The following is a 24368-nucleotide window of genomic DNA, read 5'->3' as shown; positions in this document are numbered from 1 at the left end:
TAGCTTACTGGCTCCCTTAGCTTACTCCTAGTTCCCAGGAGGTAATTATACAATGTTTCCATCTAGGAAGGTACACAGTGAAATGGTAAATATTCTAAACTCTGTATTTTAGTCATACCCTATTATAAAATTCCATTCCAAAAATATTGTGATGTAATTTCTGGCCATAGTGAAATAAATGTTTACAATGCCAGAGGTGTCTGCTATTCTGACAATGAAAAAGGTTAAATCACTTTCCTTAACCGCTGGCAAAGTAAAAAGAATAAGGTGCACTGATCATCATAGTACCTTCTAATTAAGAACCTATGGTAGACTGGGAGACTCAGAAAGTACTCTGACAGGTTATCTAATCTAGTTTCCCTTGAAATAGGAAGATCTAAACCACTCTATTGAGAGGATACTGGACCTAGCAGTAAAGGCCACTGGTAGAGCTCAATACAGTATTTCAGCTACTGTTAATTGCCCATGACCTTTCCTTTTTGTCTCCATTTACTGATATGGGTTTGGCTAGCTCTTGCTATATGCCCACTGACATCAAATTCCATTGCACAACGAGTGTGGTTTTTTCCCTGACCATTTTATCAACATCAAGCAAATTATTAAACCACTCCCTCCAGAATCTTGTTCTCAATCAACCATTTCTCTTACTCTGCTTTGGCATAATCAAATTTGTAATCCAGACACACAGTACATGCAGCCTGCTCCTGTGAGGCAGTCTTCCTCACTGTTAAGATGGATATGTATATAGGTAGTGTTTCAAAAGTTAGTTTCTAGACTTGTTAGGTGGATGTTAAAACAGTGTTCTATTTGTAAAAAGTATAAATGAAAAACAAATTTTTTAAATACAAACGATAGGGTGCCTGGGTGGCTCAGTTGGTTAAGCGTCTGACTCTTGATCAAAGGTTATTTACAAAAGACTCTAAAATACTCTACAGTTCTATCTGAAATTAGTAGAATGAAGTTTTATTAACATACTACCCAGTAATCATTTAAAAATATAAAGGCCAAATTCTTCATTTTCTCTTGAATGCTAGTGTTTAAGTAGCTATGGTGTGATGGAGACTACTGTAGATCCTGAAGGAGACTTCATGATATTTTCAAGACCTTTAGAGGTGGAAAGACTTAAATCTAACATTTTATGCCTGTATTTTATTAGAAGACATAATCCCCCCCCGGCTTAAGTTTATCAAAAATGTTATTATTTATGAGTTATGAAACAGGAATCTTTTTTGGTTCATAGGAGAAAAATGGAGCAAGGGGAAACACATGTGAAAGAGTCAGATTGGAAAGAGAAGTAGGTAAGAATTGTTAGAGGTAGCAGCCCAAGAAAAGGGAGAAAAGGGAAAGAAAGAAAAGGAGTGAAAAAGAGTTTTGTGTAAAGATAGTACCCAAGATGGAATAAACTAAATTATAAGCAGAAAAACAGAGATAACGGTATGTAACCCTTATACACATACATAATTAAAATTGAAAGGAAATAAGAAAGGAAACTGGTGGATACTTGGGGGCCAGTAGGGCCTTAGCAAGCTACCAGGTGAGAATTCTGGCCAAGGATATAATGGCTTTCTAGAACAAAAGACAGGAAAAAGTATAGACGCAGACAGGACATCTGAAAGACATGCATTTGCCATATGTTTAAAAATATAAACTTTTAGGGGCGCCTGGGTGGCTCAGTTGGTTATGCATCCAACTCTTGATTTCAGCTCAGGTCATGATGGCACGGTTCATGGGCTTGAGCCCCATGTTGGGCTCCACAGTGACAGAGCAGAGCCTGCTTGGGATTCTCTCTCTGGCCTTCCCTGACTCGCACATGTGTGTTCTCTCTCAAAATAAATAAAGAAAAACTTGGGGCGCCTGGGTGGCGCAGTCGGTTAAGCGTCCGACTTCAGCCAGGTCACGATCTCGCGGTCCGTGAGTTCGAGCCCCGCGTCAGGCTCTGGGCTGGAGCCTGTTTCGGATTCTGTGTCTCCCTCTCTCTCTGCGCCTCCCCCGTTCATGCTCTGTCTCTCTCTGTCCCAAAAATAAATAAATGTTGAAAAAAAAAAAAAAGAAAAACTTATATAAAAAATATATATATTATATAATTTATATATAATATATATAATTCATGTATATATAGTATAAAGGAACTTAATATTATTTAGAAGTTATAGAAAAATGTTTTTAATCCCTTTTTTAAGTTTTGTTTTTTTTTTTTTTTTGAGAAAGTGAGAGAGAGTGAGCATGAGAGGGGGAAGGGCAGAGAGAGAAGGAAAGAGAATAAATCCCAAACAGGCTCCATGCTGTCAGTGCAGAGCCCAATGTGGGGCTCAAACTCACAAACCATGAGATCATGACGTGAGTCTAAATCAAGAGTTGGCCTTTTAACCAACTGAGTCACTCAGGCACCCCCAAAAACGTTTTTAATCCCTTTTACAGCCATGGATAACTGTAACAATATTTTGGCATTCATAGTTGGAATTTCATGGAAAAAATTAGAGTTAATGCTATACAAGATTACCATTTTCCTGTGTGTTCCTTTGAAGATAGAGTTAAAACATTAGTCATGACTAAAGCATTTTGTCCATTAAGACATACCATAATTTAACTACTTTATGATCTACTGGGTCATTTAGATTACTTCAAACTTTTTAAAATAAAAGTTTTTAAAGTAACACTGCAATGTGCATACTTACACATTAATTTTAGTGCACAATTCTGAATCTTAGGATAATTTAAGTAAAATCACTCAAAGAATATAAAATCTTCAATTAGTATATACTAAGTTGGCTATATCATAATACCTTTGCCAACAATGCTTAACCTGCCAATGTGTTAAGTCCTGTATCTCTCATTTTAAGTTTATTTTGAGAGAGAGAGAGAGAGAGAGAGAGAGAGAGAGAGAGAGAGAGAAACAAGAGAACGAGTTGGGGAGGGGGTAGAGAGAAAGGGAGAGAGAGAATCCCAGGTGGGTTTGACTCTGTGCTATCAGCACATGGGGCTCTCTCTCACAACCGACCTTGAGATCATGACCTGAGCTAAAATCAAGACTTGGACGATTGACCACTTAATCAACTGGGCTAACCAGGCACCCCTCTCACTTTTTTTTTTTTAATATTTTTAATGTTTGTTTATTTTTGAGACAGAGAGAGACAGAGCATGAACGGGGGAGGGTCAGAGAGAGAGGGAGACACAGAATCTGAAGCAGGCTCCAGGCTCTGAGCCATCAGCCCAGAGCCCGACGCGGGGCTCGAACTCACGGACCACGAGATCATGACCCGAGCTGAAGTCAGATGCTTAACCGACTGAGCCACCCAGGCACCCCCCTCTCACTTTTTTAATAAGCATTCTCTGGAGTAGACATAAAACCATTTTGTACCCTACGCTTATTGGTTACTTTTGAATTTTTATTCAAAGCTGCTCTATTTTACCCTCTTTAAATGGCATCACTCATCTTTATTTCACCCCCTCATCAACTACAAGTCTGTTTCCTTTGGTAAAAACATTCTCTTAATAGATGAGCACATGCTGGAAACTGAATCTAGAGAAATATGGCATACTCTCTGTAGCAACTTCTCTGCAAAAAAACCAAAACCTTCATGGACTGGGGATTACTTGGGGTTTTGAAACAGTGTTCTAAACTCCTTATGCACACCTTCACATCTCTGAAGCTCTGTAAAAACTGTATTCTCAAAAAAGACACTCACCTTTCTTGTAAAAGCCTATCTTTTCCATACACTCTCTCTCAGCCACTAACCCACACCTCTCCTAAAAAGCAATCAAGTGTTGTCACTAAAGTCTATGCAATATTTTATTTATATTGACCTTCTAAATAGTGAGAGCCTTACATGATCTTCCTAATTGCCTAGTAGAATGCCATCTATCCTGAGTATTTAGCATATTGATCAATATCAAACATGTGGAGTTCATTTAATTCCATGATCTCATTTTTTAGAACAACAGTTGAGTATCAGTCTCATGGTCAAGGAGAATGAGGGCCAGAAGTGCTCTTTCCTGATATCCACACCACTGATCAAGCACACTCTCCTAACTCTACATAGTTGGCGACTAAGCATTCTAGGAATGTTTCTGAATGAAAAATACAAAAAGTCTGAACTTTCAAATAAATCTGAACTTCAAGATTCTGAGCCTGGGTGGCTCAGTTGGTTATGCGTCCAACTATGATCAGGCCATGATCTCGCGTTCCGTGAGTTCGAGCCCGAGGTCAGGCTCTGTGCTGACAGCTCAGAGCCTTGAGCCTGCTTTGGATTCTGTGTCTCCCTCTCTCTCTGCCCCTCCCCTGCTGACACTGTCTCCCTCTCTCTCAAAAATAAATAAAACATTAAACATTTTTTTAAAATTCAAATATGATTTATTTCAAAGCAGTCTCTCTGGAAAGCTATGCAAATACTTACTTCAATGATGTTACAACTGATTAGGAGTTTTATAAATTCTCTTTGAAAGTGCTGTTAGGGCCAGTTCACAAGAAAATCATAATTCTTAAGCCAATTTCATAATCATATATCATTTTACACTCCGATTGATGTTACTCAGTTTTTCCATCATCTTGTTCTGTGAAATTAAATGATCTTTAGCCATCTCAAAAATTTATATCCAGCCTCAAAGCATCAAGATGATTTCATAAGCATCATTCATTGCTTATGATACTCAAAGAGAATATAAAATTCCAAAAGACCAGCTTAAGATGATGGCATTTAAAAAGTCAGTTCATAACCTGCTTATATTCCTTCTATATATATTGTCTGTTTATATTCCTTCTCTTTCCAAAGATAATTTGAGATAGCTTTATTATTATTTTCAAAAAAAACCAACACTTATATAATGATATAAATTGTTTTCAAAGAACATTTTTACTTATAACTCAGGCAATCATGTAACTTCTGAAAAACTCTAAAACTTATTTTTTTTAATGTTTTATTTATTTTTGAGAGAGATACAGAGTATGAGTGGGGAGAGAGCAGAAAGAGAGACACACAGAATCCAAAGCAGGCTCCAGGCTCTGAACTGTCAGCACAGGGCCCCATGCGGGGCTCGAACTCACGAACCGTGAGATCATGACCTGAGCCAAAGTTGGACGCTCAACCGACTGAGCCACCCAGGTACCCCTCTCTAAAATTTATTTAAAGGATACTCTGAAAGATAAGCATGTCAAATTATATTGAATATGTACTTAAATGTACATAGAAAATTGTCTTAAAGTACATATACCAGGATGTAATGATGATATCCTTTGAGGGACAGGATTATGAGACACTTTTAATTTTTCTTTATTTTTGGTCACCTGGACCTTCTTACATTCATACTAAGAATATGGAGCATTTATACAATCAATCAATCAGTCAATCAATCAACCAATTGGGGCACCTGGGTGGCTCAGCTAGTTGAGCGTCAGATTCTTGATTTCGGCTCAGGTCATGATCTCACAGTTTGTGAGATTGAACTCCAGTCAGGCACTGCACTGACAGCATGGAACCTGCTTGGGATTCTCTCTCAATCTCAATCTCTCTCTCTCTCTCTCTCTCTGTCTGCCCCTCACCCACACGCATGCACGCTTTCTCTCAAAATAAATATTTACAAAAAATCAATAAATACCAAACATATATATATAAATTTTTTTTTTTAACATTCCAGGATCTAAGCATTAAGGATGCTTAATCCTGCATATCTTAATATTTAAGAGCTCAAAATTTGGCTCAGGAAGAAGGGTATGCCTGCCTAGATACTACAGAGGCAGGGTTTAAAAAGAACCTTAAGTCTGGGTTTATCTCATCTCCTTGCCCTTCTGCATAATTCTACAACTATCTATACAACTCAAAAAGGAAACCTCGCCTATTCTAATTTAAATTTTTTTTTCAACATTTATTTTTGGGACAGAGAGAGACAGAGCATGAATGGGGGAGGGGCAGAGAGAGAGGGAGACACAGAATCGGAAACAGGCTCCAGGCTCTGAGCCATCAGCCCAGAGCCTGACGCGGGGCTCGAACCCACTGACCGCGAGATCGTGACCTGGCTGAAATCGGATGCTTAACCGACTGCGCCACCCAGGCGCCCCTCGCCTATTCTAAATGAGCTACTACCTCTCAAAATGTTTAAGGCAAATTCAACAATTACATTGTTGATGACCTGAAAATGGGTCACCACACACAACTGATTATAACTCTCTTATGCAATCCTTCCTTTGGAGGAAACAAACACAGCTTGTACAAATATTTCAACTAGACCTACTTCCCTAAGAGAAGATGGTATGCATCTGTAAGCATTACCAAGTTCTAAAAGCGCACAGCAAGGCAAAGGAAAAATTATGAAGAAGTTAAATCAGCCTAGTCATTTGTCCCAAGCAATTTCATATTACATCATTAATTTAAGAAAGTACATAGGCTTCTATTGCGTCATTAGTTAATAAACAAACCAGGCCAAGTTAAGACATTTTTACTTTGAAAGTTATGATGAAACAGATTATCTGGAAAAGTAAGATAAGGTTTGAGAAATAACTACATTTCTACAGGATATGTAATTGTTTTCTATAGTTGCCTGTTAAACAGCTATACTATTTTCTTTCTAACTAGGAATTTAGGGCTCAAAACTATATCCAGCATGCTTTTAGTCTTTAAGCAAACAGACACTTATGAAATATATCTGAATGAATTTATATGGTGTGGACATTCCACATGTAAAGATTTGAAGATCATACCGCTCAACTACACACAAGTTCAGATGCCTGTATCAAAAGAAGAGATGAATGGGGGACAGGCAACCACAACGTGAAAGAACAGCCCTCCCAAACTGAGTAACACCACATTCCATCTCCCTGGGATGGAACTAGGAAGGGGTGCTGCCCCAACTATACAGGCATTAAATCAGATATACTTGGGGATTATCTCAAAAATGCAACACCTCACAGCTCCCTTCCTATTTCACCATCTGAGAACCCTACACCTCAGAGGCCCTTGTAGCAAGAGGGAAATTTCCAATTGAATCATTCATAAAGTATCTTCTCCCTCCCTGAGTTTAGAAAAATCAGCCCAGAGACCCTAAAAGGAAATCACCAATTTATCCTTAAAATGAACACCGAGAGTTCCCAGCCTAAGAAGGAGTTATAGGTGCTCTGTAGTGTTTTTAAGGCACAAAGCTGGAGAGCAGAAAGTAGCTAGATGGTGCTGGAGAAGCCGCTGCATTTGAATGAAAATCAGTCTGTAATGATCCTATCTTTTTCACATTACTTATCCTAGACAGAAAGGTGGGGGCCTAGAATCAAAACATAAAGCCTAGGATGTCTTTGGTCCACCTCTTTGGGGGAGGGGGGCGGAGAAAGAAAACTTTTGTTGAAGGGTGGGCACGGTGTGTGGTATCTAAACTCCAAGAGACCTAGCATTACTTCCAGAAACAAGCCCATAGCAGTAGCAAGATGTATGAATTCTGGCAATCTGAACATGAGGATCGGTGTGACTGTCAAAAAATGTATGATATATTCCAATTTTATTTTTTTCTTCTTTCCTAAAATTGGTCAATATTTTATAATATTTCAAAATCATCTTTAGAATGAAAATTTTAAAACCTAGGCTAAATTAGCTGAGTTACTACCATTACACAATCTCAAAAGTTTTACAAGCGTCGACCTTCAGGGCACCCAGGTGGCTCAGTCAGTTAAGCGTCCGACTCTTGATTTCGGCTCAGGTCATGATATCACGGTTCATGAGTTCAAGCCCTACATTGGGCTCTGCGCTAACAGTGTGGAGCCTGCTTGGGATTCTCTCTCTCCCCCTCTCTCTGACCCTCCCCCACTTATACTGTCTCTCTCTCTCTCTCTCTCTCTCAAAATAAATAACTTAAAAAAAAAGTGTCAACCTTCAATCCAATATACATCTTTAGCATCTGATGCTAAAACGCCTAAATTGTTACTAAGTGCCTTAACGGGGGTGCCGGGTTAATAATATCACCAATTAGGGCAGAAAGAAGATGAAGGTGAAGAAAAAGTACCTCTTTATACAATCCCACTGAGGCTCCTACTCTACTTTCTTCAGCTGCTCAGGGGGCTAAAACGATGAGGAGTGGAGAGAACGGAAAAGGGTGATTTCACTGCTAGGTACCCAGAGTTGGAGTGAACAAAAAGCAAAGGAGGATCTAAAGAGGATTTTTAAATGACAGAATTAGAATAGACACTACATAACATTAACTCCAATAATCTAGCAATTAAAATGAGACTTAAGACATGTTTATTATTTTACTACTCAGCCTGAATGGACAGTGGGCCTTTAAGATTATTTAATCTTACCCTGACAGAAAAATCTAGAGTTATGATCATTACAATCATGCAAAGGGTTCATTTCACCATCTTCTGTCACACTAGGAAGTCCCACAGAAAGTCACTAATTAATTAACCAAAGCCCAAAAAGGAAAAATTCAGTTAAATAACCATTTCTGGAATTATCTCCCATAAAATGTAGGCTTTTTTTCCCCTTTTTCTCTTTGATTTCAAAACTCTCTAATGAGACAAATTGAGTAGTCACATACCTATAGATGGAGATTTGAAAGGGTATTTATCAGGAAGATCCACTCTAACTTTCCATACTCCACCTTCATATGGTGCTGAAATACAAGTAAAAATGTTAAACATTGTAACTGTGTGTTTCCACATTAAAAAACAAATCTGAGTCAAGGTGAAACATTAAATCCTAATCTCTTTTGAAAACCTTGTAAATTAATTCCTTCAAGAGTCAGGGACCCCATAATTAGTAGCTATTATATGTTCAGATTAAAATACTTTTCTTTTAAAAAAAATTTTTTTTTAACGTTTATTTGTTTTTGAGACAGAGAGAGACAGAGCATGAACGGGGGAGGGTCAGAGAGAGGGAGACACAGAATCCGAAACAGGCTCCAGGCTCTGAGCTGTCAGCACAGAGCCTGACGCCGGGCTCGAACTCACGGGCTGTGAGATCATGACCTGAGCCGAAGTCGGCTGCTTAACCGACTGAGCCACCCAGACGCCCCTAAAATACTTTTCTTTAACAGATCTAGAGTTGGGGGCACTGGGATGGCTCAGTTGGCTAAATGTCTGACTTTGGCTCAGGTCACGATCTCATGGCTCGTGGGTTTGTGGGTTCGAGCCCTGCATCAGGCTCTGTGTTGACAGCTCAGAGCCTGGAGCCTGCTTCACATTCTGTGTCTCCCTCTCTCTCTCTCTGCCCCTCCCTGGCTCTTGATTGGTCCCTCTCTCTACCAAAAATAAATAAATATTAAGAAATATATATTTTTTAAAGATCTAGGCTTGGAAAATAAGCAAAGACTCATTTCTCCCCTACATTTACCTGATTCTGTAAAGTATTAAGCACTATTCAATTAATTGGTAAATAACAGCCTCCTATTTCAATCTACCCTGTTGACCACCCCTAACCAAACCCAAAAACAGAAATAGAAAAAATACATGAAACTTTCCCCCAAACCATCCACTGAGTAGCCCCTCATTAAAAAATAAATAAAAATAAACAAGAGTATTCACAATTCATGTTTAATACTGTCGCATGGAGATAAAAGAGAAAAGCATATAAAGAGTTATGATAAAAGCAAGACTTCCTCACTGGTTCTACAGTTGCATTAAATTTACTGTTCAAATACTACCCCGCCACCACCTGTCACTGATGTTCTCATTACTTATTAAGGAGTAGAGAGAAAAGAAAAAGAAGAGCGCACATCAACATATGTACTTACTTCCTTGTGGTCCATAAAACTTCACTACAAATTCATTGAGTCCTCCCAGGATCGTAACCTCATGCTTACTCTCAATGCTAAGGCAGAAGGTAAAGGAAAGTACACAGGCTTTATATTACCTAGAACTAAAGATGATATCCCCAAGATATGCTATGTAAAGTGTTACCAACATTTGATATGAAACTGACAATATAAAATATACATAGTCACTCTGGTCACTTAAGAGGCAATATATACTCTTGTGAAAAGAAAGGGAATGAGCTTTAGATTCAGAGGCTGGAGTTCAAATCCCATGACCGCCATTTGCTGGTTTTGCAGGCCCATGCAGAATAACATGAACTCACTCTTTGACAACCGGGAAACACCACTTCATAGAATTTCTGTAAGGACTGAATGGGTCAAATATGTAAAATGTGTAAGACTGCATTTTGTATATACATAATGTATATGTATATACAATACATAATGTATATTGGATATAATGCATGTACATAATGTATACACATAAATGAAAAACAGGCACTTAGTTTTAGTTTTTCTCTCCTCTGTGAGCTCTCTTCCCCAACCTACTCCCAGTGACCCTTTAACATAAACTCCATTATTCCCTTTAGTCAAATTCAAATACTCAGCATAGCACTGATTCTCCTAAACTATAAATGCCGTGCTCCTAAAATTATGGATTTACTAATAAGCCAAGTCCCCACCTGTTCTCCCCCTGGCTTGGAGAATAATCAAATAATTAGTGATGCCACCTTGCTAACAAGTACTGTTAAATGCAAAAGACCAGCAAAATATTTAAAAAAACAAAAACCAAAATGTTGTCTGTAGTATTTCCTTTCACCTATGCTTTCTCTCCCTTCCAAATCTCTCTGCCCCTTAGACTGGCCTCTGGGTTCTGGTGCATGCCAGGGCTCTCCTCACAGGAGCAACACTTCTGTGGTCTCTTCCTCAAAAACTTGCCTGTCCCTGAGACTCTCACCTCTTTAAGGTACTAATATTCAGCTATAGGAATCAAACCAACCCGAATCAGAAATGAGAGCCACTGGTTTAATACGTACCTGTTTTATGTTTCTGTTTTGTAGTTCAAACAAATAATGACTCAGGAATTTTAGGTGCTGGGCTTTGGAGGGCCCTCAAATCTCACAATGAAATTAAACAACAACTAAACCCCTAACAACCAGTTATGATAAACTGGTCTTATCTTTCTCCGTCAGCAATGCCAATTACATTTTAATTACATGTACTATTATACAAAGGGAAAGAACTGAAAGAAATGTAAAAAAACATTCTCTTATATAAAGAAATACGGTCTTTTTAAAAGATTTGAAATTACATATTAGGCTTTCTTATTTTGTGGTCCTACGGGCCACGAAACAGAGGGGCTGGGTGTATTTTTGGGAAAGTGCCTTGCTGAAGAGCCTTGAACAATCTCCGCTGAAGACATGTAACAACACAATTTAGTTTATGCTACTTTGATCTCATTCTTTTCTAAATGAAAACTATTTTTAAAAAAAAATTTTTTTTTCAACGTTTATTTATTTTTGGGACAGAGAGAGACAGAGCATGAACGGGGGAGGGGCAGAGAGAGAGGGAGACACAGAATCGGAAACAGGCTCCAGGCTCCGAGCCATCAGCCCAGAGCCCGACGCGGGGCTCGAACTCACAGAGCGCGAGATCGTGACCTGGCTGAAGTCGGACGCCCAACCGACTGCGCCACCCAGGCGCCCCATCTAAATGAAAACTATTTTAATAACATGCACGCTGAAAGGACTCAAATAGTATCCACATTGTAAAATGGGCTTCAATTCTCGCTTGGTCAAATGAGACATTCATGGATGCTTTGGGGTAAATTCTACCTGACTAGTCACCTTCTGTCACCTGGCAAAATATTCCAAAGCTAATGCTTTTGTAATAAATAAACGTACAACAGGTTTAAATTGTCTTAAAACAAACAAAAGAGCCAAAAGAGCACCTTGTGTTGTAAGTTAAACCTAGTTACAATAAACAAAATTAAACACAATAAAGCCCTTGAAGAAAACAGACTTTTTAAAAAATAATCTTGGGGGCTCCTGGGTGGCTCAGTAGGTTAAGCATCTGACTTTAGCTGTGCTGACAGCTCAGAGCCTGGAGCCTGCTTCAGATTCTGTGTCTCCCTCTCTCTCCACCTCTCCCCCACTTGTGCTCTCTCTCAAAAATAAACGCTTAAAAATAAAAAAATAATCTCGGGGCAAAAAGGCTTTCCTAAGAACGACACCAAAGCCAGAAACCAGAAAGGAAAAGGTTAGCAGATACAAGCACAAACACACATGTAAAACTTTTGTATTGTAAAAGACAAAAAAATAGGTATGTATACGTTTTTTTAAGCAGGCATCAAGCCCGGCATGGAGCCGAACGCAGGGCTTGAACTCATGACCCAGAGATCAAGACCTGAGGGAAAATGAGACTCAACTGACTGAGCCACCCAGGCGCCCCATAAAAGGCAAAATTAAAACAAAGGACAACCTAGGAAGGAAAAAAAACTATAGCATATGACCAAAAAGTGTGAATTAAAATATATAAGGTTATTACAAAGCAGTAAGAAACATGAGAAACACCTTGACAAAGAAAAGACAAGAACAGCCAAGAAAACTGAATGAGCATAATTAAGCTAAAAAAATTTCAACTCATTAGTTTAAAAATCACACATTTTCCACTCTTTTCCACTATACACTGATAAAGAGGAAAGAGCTGATGAAAACCTCGTGTTCAGTGGAATACAAATTAGTATTCCTGAGGGTAAATTTAACACTATATTCCAAAACTCAAAATGCATTTATCTTTTATTCAAATTTCCCTTTTATGAAGTTATTTTATAAAAAAAATAACCAGAAACTGCTGGTGGGAGTGTGACACAGTTTCAACCATCCTGGAAAACCGCTGGCGTGGTAAAGCTCCACACGTGCACCCTCCCAATAGTCAGGTATAGCCGTGATCACCAAAACACAGGTTCAAGGATGCTCACGGTGCTACTTACAAATCCAAAAATTAGATTATGACCCAGAGACTCCCCAATAATAAAAAGGACTTACGGTTGTCACCCAACAGAATACTGCACAGCAATAAAAAATGAATTGCAACATGTTAAGTGCATGAGTCTCCCAGATAGGACAGTGACAGAAACCAGATACCAAAGAGTAGACACAATATGATTCCAGCCATACACATTTCAAAGAGACTAAATAAATCAACGGTGTCAGACATCAGGATGGTAGCTACCCTAGTGGAGATTGTGAGCACCGGGAAGTGGTTTGAGGGGGATTTCTGGGGTGCTGATTAAACCATTACTGTTTCATTTATCACTGAGTTACAAAAACAATTTTTCATATATATATGCTATTGTCTAACCAAAAGTTTACTGAAAGTAAGTCAAAGTATATCTGAAACGTGCAAATATGTTTACTGGAATATGTGAAATTTAAAAATGGAAATTAGGGGCGCCTGGGTGGCTCAGATGCTTAGGCGTCCAACTCTCTTATTTCACTAGTGTTTACTGATGCCCTCTCCCCACCCAGAGCTCTTCCAATGTACGTTTCTGCTCAGCTTGGGGTATCCAGTAGTAGTAAACTGAATAAAGTAGTACAGATAAAGATATCCCAGTCATTAAACAAAACCAAATAAATTCACAAGGATAATGAAAGAATAGAGTAAGGCAGAAATTTAAATGAGTTTAACGAAAGAAGTCATAAACTAATTTTTTAAATATAAAAATCTGTAGAAGCAGCATTCCTCATTAGCCAGAACTAACTTGCTATGAGTAGCATTGATTAAAATATTTATTTTTGAGAGAGAGAAGGAGAATGTGGGGGGGGGGGGAGAGAGGGAGACTCAGAATCAGAAGCAGGCTCCAGGCTCTAACCTGTCAGCACAGAGCCCGACGAGGGGCTGGAACCCACAAATCGTGTGACCATGACCTGAGCCAAAGTTGGACGCTCAACCGACTGAGCCACTCAGGTGCCCCTGACAGCAATTACTCTTAATCACTTAAAATTCTGTTATCCACATGGATGGCTCTTCTAGAAAACTGAGATCATTTCTATCCTTTACATGGCTGCAATAAATCTGGGTTTCTTCCATTTTGTGACCTGTTTGAGAGTTAGCCCATGCTTTTATCTACTCTCCAAAGAGTCATGTTAAAATGAGATTAGAAATCAATGCTCTGGGGACACCTGAGTGGCTCACTTGGTTGAGCACCCAACTTCAGCTCAGGTCATGATGTCACAATTGGTGAGTTCAAGCCCTGTGTTGGGCTCCTCTGTTGTCAGCATATAGCCCGCTTTGGATCCTCTGCACCCTTCTCTCTCTGCCCCTTCCCTGCCTGTGCTCTCTCTCTCTCAAAAATTAAAAATAAACATTAAAAAAAATTTTTTTTAAGGAAATCAATGCTCCAAACCTCCCCTTTCCCACAATCCCTGGTATGGTCTTCCACGTCAGATATACTGGCTCTGTCTTTAGTTAGACATTATTAGTGAATTAGAGTTCTTAGAGTCCATTTCATATGAAAAGCTCAAGTAAGCTGAATGAAACCTTTAAAACTCCTACCAAGTTGGTAAAACGAAGAAGCTGTGCTAAATTTATGCTGCCTTGGAATGGTACAGACAACTAAATCAGATGGAAAAAAAGAATTTAAGTTTAGTTGAAAGAAAAACACTGCATTAAAAATAACCATTTCATCACCATGAATGACTGACTTGCCCACAAAAAATATAAAATTACTTGACTGCTGTTACCATGTGTGTTTATGGTAGAGGCCGCGAGTTTCTTTCTCCTCTCTGCTGCAAAGTCAAGGGCAAGGAAGGCAAATGAGAAGGCAGGTTACAATGACAAAAATAATGATCTATTTTCTGATCAGGCTAGTAGACTGGCAAGAGCTCACTAGAAGGTTTCTTCATTACTTTCTCAGTTTCAAAGCTTAAAAGCAGAAAATAACCTTCAGATACTGTTCTGGTAAAAATATGTTAAACGCATAAAGCCACATTTTACTCACCTCTGATCTAAGCTGTTCGCAAAATACTGCGTTTTACTTACTTAGCATTTCACTATTAAGTACTATCAGCATTTTTGGTAGAATAATGATTAACATTCCCAGGAACCCAAGTTCATTTCACTTTTAAAATGCCAGCCACCCACCCCCTTATTTCCCCTGAATGGCATTATGATTACACAATCTAATATTTAAAGGTTAATGCCAAACTGTCAAGAGATAACTGACATTCTTGGCAAAACGTGTCTATCGGGATTTTAGAAATGATTTTTATATAGTTCTGGAATTTTCCAGAAAGAGAGCCAAGGGCTAAAAGCCTGTGCCACAGGATTGACCTTAACAGGTCAAAGACCTAGGAATCAGACAGCATTGTTTCCTAAGTTTACTGATAATGAGCTTATAAAATAAATGAGGGTGGCCTCCCTGAGCTGTGTCCATGGAAGCAAGGGACTGGGGTGAAGAATGTGCTTCTGTACAGAAAGTAGAAGCAATCTGTGTGGCTTTCTCTATATATGTTCAGACCAGTCTATTTCCAACCCTCCTTGAGATTAATCACATTCTGAAAGTTGAAGAAACTTGCCAACCTTTATTTACTACCTGGTATTCTTAATAAAAACACAGCGTGTCTTATGAACCCATTAATGTGCAAAGTATCACAAAAATAATATTGGGTTATGTTTATAGAGAATCCTCCTTTAGGGATGTACACTGAAATATTTACTAACTAAGCTATATGATGTCTAGAATTTGCCTTAAAATAACCCAGTATGGGCAGAGTTAGGAAAGGGGTACAGAAGAAATGGCGGAAGCCTTGAGGTAGGAATTAATGAATCTGAATGATGGGTGCCTGGAGGGGGGAGCAGTCACCACATTGTTCTTCTATGTTTGAAATTTTCCATAAGGAAAGTTCTAACAGTGTAGAAGAACTTAGCTGCTGTAGCTGTTTCTCAAAAGCTTATGAAGGGGGGGCGGGGCACCTGGGTGGCTCAATCGGTTATGCATCTGATTTTTCTTTCAGCTCAGCACACGATCTCATAGTTCATGGGCTTGAGCCCCACGTCAGGCTCTGTGCTGGCAGTGCAGAGCCTGCTTGAGATTCTCTGTCTCCCCCGCTCTCTGCCTCTCCCCTTCTCGTGTGCGCTCTCTCCCCCCGTCAAAATAAACAAACATTTAAAGGAAAAAAAAAAAAAAGCAAGCTTATGAAACAATCCAACATTTTTTCCTGAGGTCCAGTACTTAGTCTGAGGAAGAAAAAGGCAGCAAATGATCCAGTACGTAAAAGAACAAAGACTTCTTATTGAAATGAGAAGAATACTCTGCCAAGGTAGCAACTCAACAAGTGACATTCTAGATGAATGAAATTCAAAAGGATGTCTAAGAAAAATTCAACCACTCAGAAGGAATATGAGCATAGCTTTTGCATACCTATGACAAATAGCCTCTGGGCAATAATTACTTATACCTTAAACAAAGGTACATCTGTAAAGAAAAATGGTCATGTACAACAGCAGAGGCTCCTGGGTGAGATGAAAGTTTAAATTAAAAAAAAAAAAAAGGCTTTTAAAGGTTTGTATTCTTTTTATTAGGAGAGGGGAGGACTTTTACAGAAAAGAGAAATAATGAAAACAGAAATAAAAGCTATCAAGAAAATAAGCATGGGGAAAAGGATGAAAGGCAGTAATAGGGAAGGAAAAAGCCTTCTGCCAGTGATGAAATAAAATATAAAGAATAAGGGCATATTTTTATCATTTATCTCAATCTGGGAGACAATAATACAATGCCAAGAGCAATCAACAAAACAATATGCAGGTGTCATATTTCCTAAACTCAGACGATTTTATTCCCTGTATCACCCTCCAAAATATTTTAAGCTTTCCACATGAAGTGACAGGAATCTATTGTGCTGAGCTATGGAGAATATACTGTTAGCATCTATTAAATCCACAAAAGATCACAGGCTTTATTTCTGTTAAAAAGTTGGTTTACTAAATATTCTACACACAAGAGCCATAAGGCAAACACAAACCACTCTTGGACGAACCTGCTTAAAATTTAGCAAGGGAACAGGAGATCTGTACGTTAAAGAGTAAAGGTAAAAAAGGGTTGCACCAAGTGCTACTATGGTCTACAGAAATAGATTTCTTCTAGTTTGCAGGTATAGACAGAGATGGATTTACACAGGGCTTAAGAACAGTATGGGATTTGGATGTGCAGAGGTGGAAGAGGCATTTAAAACAAAACCAGAAAAGCACAGGATATGTCCACAGAATGGGGACCACTGCATTTTTATTGTGATGAGTGGACCATGGGGAGTGTAAGAAAGTAAGCCAAGACCAGATTATCAATGGCCCCAAAGTATGGATTTTATACAGTGAACAGAGACAGTTTGTATTCCTAGGCACGATGAACGCAACTGTGCTTTACACAAAGATACCTGAGCTGTGGTGTGTAGGACTGGCTGAAGGGGTGATAAACAGTTAAAGCAAAAGAGCAGAAAAGAAACATTCAAGGCCTCAACTAAGGTAACAGCCATGGGAATGATGGGAGAGATTAGAGAGACTTCTCAGGCTTTGCAACTGACTAGACACAGCATAGCTGATAGAAAGCAGCTCCAGTGCTGCTAGAGTATCTCATTTTCGTGGGAAACCAAAAAACCAGATTTCTAAGTCAATCTCATTTCTAAATGTAAACAGAGCACATGTGCTCCAATGTCTCTCAGTGAAGCTTTCTGGGATCATTCTACTTACAACCACAGGCTGCTACATTCCCAGCAACTAATTAATATACTATGTATTTTATTTATCTCTTGTCTCCTACTATACAATGCAAACTTCGTAAGGACAAGGATTCTCTGGTTTGTTCACTGCTGCATTCTTAGAGCCTAGAAGAGTGCCTGGCACATAGTAGGGACTCAATCAATACTATATAAAATGAACATATGAAGTTGCAAGACAGGCATGACCTGAAACTGCCAATCTGAGGTCTGACTATAGTTGTAGCCTTGTCGGACAGCAGAGGTGATACTATTGATGGCAAGGTGGAACACAGGACAGAAGGGACAAATTTTTTATGGAAGAGGCTAAGTTCGGTTTTGAACACACAAAATTTGAAGTATAAATGGATAAACCAAGCAACGATATACTATAAGCAGATGAACACTTGTGATTTAAAAAGTCACCTTGAGGGGCGCCTGGGTGGCTCAGTCGGTTAGGCGTCCGACTTCGGCTCAGGTCATGATCTCACAGTTTGAGTTCGAGCCTCACATCGAGCCTCACATCGGGCTCTGTGCTGATAGCTTGGGGCTCATGCTCTGTCTCTCAAAAATAAGTAAACAGTGAAAAAAAAATTTTAAGGAGTTATCTTGTAAATCACTTAACTCTCAGCTTATTTCCCAATCTTTAAAAAAAGGGGGGGGGGCAGTGGGTGACTGAGGAGGGATTTCTACCTCATTCACAGGATTGTTGAAGATGAAATAAAATACCTACAAAGAAAAGTACCTGGCCCAGTATCTGACACAACAGGATTTCAAATTTTGGGGTGGGGGTGGGGGAGGAGGGGCATAGGGAGAGAGAACCTCAATACAGGGCTCGATCCCAGGACCCTGGGATCATGGCCAGAGCTGATATCAAGAGTCGTACGCTCAACCGACTGAGCCACTCAGGCACCTCAGGAATTCAATTTTTTTTAATGTAAAAAATATACAAAACTGACTAGAGATTAGTTTCCACAGAACTAAAGTTTACTTAAGCAAAATCTTTTTTAATATCTAAAAAATTAAGTTTTCTTCTACATTCTTGAGAATACTAAAACAAAACAAGCATCCTCTCTTGATGTTTTCATTATGAATAATGGCTGCTATATGGCACCACAAAATACAATGACGTCATCTGGAACTAACAAGGCATATGCTTATTTTGTGAAATAGAAACTTCCCATACTGTTATGGAGGCATTGGCAGGTGCTTTTCCTAAGTTTTTTTGTTTTAAGTAATCTCTACCCCCAACATGGGGCTCAAACTCACAACCCCAAGATCAAGAGCCACATACTCTTCTCATGGAGCCAGCTAGGCATCCCCCTTGGTTTGTTTTTAGCTATGTTTGAGAGCTGTTAGTGGGCTACCATCCTTTAAAATGTTATCTATGGTGGTTATCAAAATCAGATAACCAAAGTTTATGAACTTTTAATTTTTACTTATTTTTTTTAAGTAGGCATGGAAGCCAATGCGGGGCTTAAACTCATGACCCTGAGGATCAAGACCTGAACTGAGATCAACAGTCAGATGCTTAACCTACTGATCCACCCAGGTGCCCCCATAAAATTTAATTAAGAAAAAAAAATTCTAAAAAAGACATTCTCCAATAAATAAAATACACTTAAAAAAATTTTTTTATGTTTATTCATTTTTGAAAGACAGAGAGAGACAGAGCACAAGCAGGGGTGGGTCAGAGAGAAAGGGGGACACGGAATCTGAAGCAGGATCCAGGCTCCGAGCTGTCAGCACCAGGGCCCAACGCGGGGGCTCGAACTCATGAACTGCGAGATCACGACCTGAGCCGAAGTCAGATGCTCAGCCAACTGAGCCACCCAGGTGCCCCAATATACTTTTCCAGTTGTTTGTCTGCAGGTTTACAACTAAATTAGTTGACTGTAACTGCCAGAAACCTAAGTGATTGAGTGATCACTTATTTAAAAAGTCTTTTCAAAATAAGTATGTATTCTCCAGAAGCTTGTAAAGCAAAAAACTTTGACTACTAGGATATACTGAATAAAGATACTTTATCTAAGGGGTAAAAGGTAGCATGTACTACGTTTTTAGGTAGCATGTGTTTCAAAATTTTTACATAGTCAAAAATTTCAATGGGTAATAACAAGGTTAAACAGCAAGCATGTTCATTACCACCCAGCAGACTATAAATCACACTAGCCTTAGAAGAGATTTTTTTCCCTCAAGTGTTATGCTTTCATTTAAAGCTTCCATGTCAGAAACCAAAGTAAACACTGGCAAGATCTAAGTAAATGTTATTTTTTTTAATGGGAAAATCATCATAACTTAGCTTTTCCTGGATGCATTATTCGGCTTCCAGAGTTCCAAATAATAAAGTAAAAGACTCCAAAGAAAAATTAAGAGTCACAAGTCACAGAAAATAATTCTTTCAAATAGATTTTAGAAAAGGGAAATATATCAGAAAGACATACAGGAAATCTAAGCCCCACTCCACCCCCCACAAAAAGGTTTTATAAAGCAGACCTATAGGGGCACATGGGTGGCTCAGTCGGTTAAGCGACCGACTTCACCTCAGGTCATGATCTAGCGGTTCGTGAGTTCAAGCCTGGAGCCCGTTTTGGATTCTGTGTGTGTGTGTGTCTCTCTCTGACACCCCCTCACCCCCTGTTCACACTCTCTCTTTCCTTCAAAGATAAACACTAAAAAATAAAGCAGACCTATAAAGCCCAATAGAAAAGCAAAGGAAAATATGGAAAAATGATGCCATCCTGAGACCAAAAAAACCCCAGGCAAAACAAGTAAAATGGGGGCACCTCGGTGGCTCAGTCGGTTAAAGTGTCCAACTTTGGCTCAGGTCAGACCTGAGCTCATGGTTAGTGAGTTTGGGCCCCCCATGGGGCTCTGCGCTGACAGCATAAGAGTCTGCTTGGGATTCTCTCCACACACACACCCCCACTGCGCCCCTACCCAGCTTGTGCTCTCTCTCTCTGAAAATACATAAACCTAAAAGAAAACAAAAAACAGAAATAAAATATATACTTTCTAAGAAGCTCGAATTCCAGTTAAGCACTTCAAAATATTTAGAAGATTATTAATAAAATATAAATAGCTCTTTAAAAAACTCTACTGCTTTGCTATTTTATGGCAACTGTTAATTTTGTTTACTTTCAAAATAAAAGGTTATCAATAAAATATAAATAGCTCTTTAATAAACTTCACTGTTTTGCTATTCTGGCAACTGTGGATTTTGTTTACTTTTAATTAAAAATGCAGAAATCATATACATAAATTAACAATATATTAACTAAATAGTATATTAGTCTTTTTTTTATTTTTTTTTTAATTTTTTTTTTCAACGTTTATTTATTTTATTTTTGGGACAGAGAGAGACAGAGCATGAATGGGGGAGGGGCAGAGAGAGAGGGAGACACAGAATCGGAAACAGGCTCCAGGCTCTGAGCCATCAGCCCAGAGCCCGACGCGGGGCTTGAACTCCCGGACAGCGAGATCGTGACCTGGCTGAAGTCGGACGCTTAACCGACTGCGCCACCCAGGCGCCCCAATAGTATATTAGTCTTAAATAAATCATAAGATTAATCAAAAGCTTAATTTTCATGATTTGTTATAGCTTGATTCAAAGATAAAATACACAGTATGTTAAAAATAAATCATTTTCCCAGAGAATTGCTTATTATCTTAAGCATGATAAGGATATTATGGCTCTTTAAGAAAATGTCCCTATTTTTAAGAGGGACCAACTGAGTTATGTAGTTGTTAATGACAACAATGTCTGGGATTTGCCCTAAAATATTTCAGAGAGAAGAAAACGAGAAGTGTGAGAAAGTCCTGATAACTGCAAAGTTTTAAGTGACAGAGACTCAGTGAACTCATCTTTCATTTTGTGCACACTTGAAAAATTTCATAATAAAACAAAATTATTTACTTTTATTTAATTTCCAATACCTACCATTTCCTCTTCTTCCTTTTTTAAATCAGAAGATTGTATATATTTAGCTACACTCTACCTCTCTGGAAGGTTGACATGCACTGTGAGGGAACCAGTCAAAAATCCATATATTTAGAATAGAGCTTTGAACTGTGGAGAAAAAATGAGGACTTAAAAGATTCTCGAGACAGAAGACACCCCAGAGACATCAAGTTCACAATGAAAATCCTTAAACACTTTTCCAGAAAAATGGTTTAAAAAACGATTTTTGGAAAAATTTTAGGAGTGGGACACATTAAAAGATACTGGTACCTAATCACAACTTCCACCTTTCCTGTTTTCAGTTTGGAGGCAGATGAAACCACTACCCACATGTCAGAGAAGCTAACAGAAAGAACCCTGTCATTCCAAAGGCAGACTACCTAATCACAGGAGGCTGGAGGAGAAAAACAAATGCATCACAACCTTAAGGATGACAATAGCACCTGAACTTGAAAACTTTGTGAAGTCAAAGACAACATGTAATTTCCCCATAAATGATACAGAAACATGCAAATAGTCCAGTGGCCCTCTGCAAAATCCTCATGCAACTATCTATTTAAAAAAACATGCTATCTCCCCTTCTGGGCTGTATGCTTCTTCAATGTGCCATCAACAGTCCCTAGGTCACAGTGGGAGGGGCTTCTCAGTAAGTATTATTAAGCTAAATTTAATATGGCTTTATGCAGTATCTTTGGCATTTCATGCTTCCAATGTTCTTCTCTTCTCTGAACATCTTTGAAAACTTTACTTCCTTTGTTTTCAATACAGTAGAGCAGTTTTTACCCTAATACCTGACACATAGACTACAATATCACTCAATGAAAACAGAATTGTTTAATAATCCCTACCCACAGACATACTTAAAGCATATGTGAATCATTTACAGTAAGCAGTGACTTTTTTTTTTTTTTTTTGAAGTAAGCTCTATGGCCAACATGGGGCTTAAACTCATTACCCTGAGATCAGGAGTCGCATGCTCTACTGAGCCAGCCAGGTGCCTCAGCAGTGACTTTTTTTTTCTTTAATGTTTATTTTTGAAGAGACAAAGAGAGCACAAGGGGCGGGGGGAGGGCAGAGAGAGAGGATTCTTCAAACTCACCAACTGTGAGATCATGACCTAAGCCAAAGTCGGACACTTAACAGACTGAACCACCAAGGCGCCCCTCCAGCAGTGACATTTTTAAAGGAAATATATTCTTTGCCACTCTCCAAGTGACATATAGTATATTACAACTGCAAAGTGTTGTATAAAAATTAACAAATACAAGCAGTGGTACCCATTCTACAGATGAAGATTATAGAAAAGTGAAAAACAATGGATCACAGAAAACGAGCAGGAAGAGATTTTAGGCATGCGGTCATTCTTTTTTTTTTTTTTTTTTAATGTTTATTTATTTTGAGAGAGAAAACGCGCGTGTGTGCATGTGGGTGGGGTGCAGAGATGGGGGAGAGAGAATCCCAGGCAGGCTCCATGCTGTCGGTGCAGAGCCCGACTCAGGGCTCTATCTCATGAACCAAACTGTGGTATCAAGACCTGAGCCAAAACCAAGAATTGGACAGTCCCGGGTGCCCCCAACCTTTCCTTTTTATGAAGCAGTCAACACATCTCAAAGTCATGGAGCTATTTATGGAAAGATCCACGTCCATAACCCAGGCCACGACTCTTCCTCCTTTCCTTCTCCATACTGTCTAATTATGCGTTTATGTCTCTAGAGACCAAGAATTCCCCACAGTAATTTTACAACATCAATAATCTCAAGAATTTCTTAAAGCAAGTTCTTTGAAATTCAAATACAAATGCCTATAAACCCAAAGGAAAGGGGGAAAAGAACACACATGCACGTACAAACCATTAGTTTGCCATTATAAATCATTGCTCTAAAGCTCTGGTCAGAAGGACCTCTTGATTCCCTAGTTCTTTTCCAGAACATGAAGGACCAACACCTGCTGTCCACTTTGCAGCTCCACATTCATTAGGCATAGCAGGTGTCAAATATTAGTAACACCTTAACCTCGATTTCATAAAAATTAAATGAGGGAAGACAGCGGCACAAACTCAGGCTTTTTAAAGCAATACACATATAAAGAGATAAGTAACAGGTTTGGGGCGCCTGGGTGGCTCAGTCAGTTGAGCGCCCAACTTCGGCTCAGGTCATAATCTCACAGTTCATAGGTTCGAGCCTCGTGTCGGGCTCTGTGCTGACAGCTCAGAGCCTAGTGCCTGCTTCAGATTCTGTGTGTGTGTGTGTGTGTGTGTGTGTGTGTGTCTATCTCTCTCTCTGCCCCCCCCTCCCCTGCTCACACTCTGTCTCTCTATCAAAAATAAACACAGGGGTGCCTGGGTGGCTCAGTTGAGCATCTGACTTTAGCTCAGGCCATGATCTCACAGCTCACAAGTTCAAGCCCTGCCTCGGGCTCTGTGCTGACAGCTCGGAGCCTGGATCCTGCTTTGGATTCCGTGTCTCCCTCTCTCTCTGCCCCTCCCCCACTCACACTCTGTCTCTCAAAAACCAAACATTAAGAATTTTTTTTTAAAAAGAAAAAGAAAGGGGCGCCTGGGTGGCGCAGTCGGTTGGGCGTCCGACTTCAGCCAGGTCACGATCTCGCGGTCCGTGAGTTCGAGCCCCGCGTCGGGCTCTGGGCTGATGGCTCAGAGCCTGGAGCCTGTTTCCGATTCTGTGTCTCCCTCTCTCTCTGCCCCTCCCCCGTTCATGCTCTGTCTCTCTCTGTCCCAAAAATAAATAAACGTAGAAAAAAAAAATTAAAAAAAAATAAAAATAAAAATAAAATAAAAAAAGAAAAAGAAATAAACATTAAAAAAAACTTTTTTTAATTGATTGTCAGGTACAATTAAGAGGTATGGAAGTGATAAGTAAGGATAGGGAAGCTAGTCTAATAATTTAAAGTAAAAAAGTTTGAGTATTAAATAT

General features: G+C 39.2%; 1 protein-coding gene across 5 annotated transcripts in view; it reads right to left on the bottom strand.

Moving 5' to 3' along the window:
• Positions 1-24368, bottom strand: part of UBE2H (ubiquitin conjugating enzyme E2 H) — a 103215-nt gene that overhangs the window by 36473 nt on the left and 42374 nt on the right. For 3 of the 5 annotated variants that reach the window (XM_040471984.1, XM_040471982.1, XM_040471981.1), the window contains 2 exons: positions 9706-9782; positions 8512-8586 (listed from right to left, as the gene is read on the bottom strand). In XM_040471984.1, coding sequence (XP_040327918.1) covers positions 8512-8586; positions 9706-9782 — 152 coding nt within the window. Of the gene's footprint in view, positions 1-8511; positions 8587-9705; positions 9783-14471; positions 14514-24368 lie in introns of all 5 variants that reach the window. The other 2 variants (XM_040471983.1, XM_040471980.1) reach the window with 1 other exon arrangement.

This window comes from Herpailurus yagouaroundi, unplaced genomic scaffold (assembly GCF_014898765.1).
Source record: "Herpailurus yagouaroundi ecotype Mexico unplaced genomic scaffold, PumYag 100, whole genome shotgun sequence".
Lineage (NCBI taxonomy): Eukaryota > Metazoa > Chordata > Mammalia > Carnivora > Felidae > Herpailurus > Herpailurus yagouaroundi.
The sequence above is the reverse complement of the archived record's forward strand: the minus strand, read 5'-3'. Positions and strand labels throughout refer to the sequence as shown.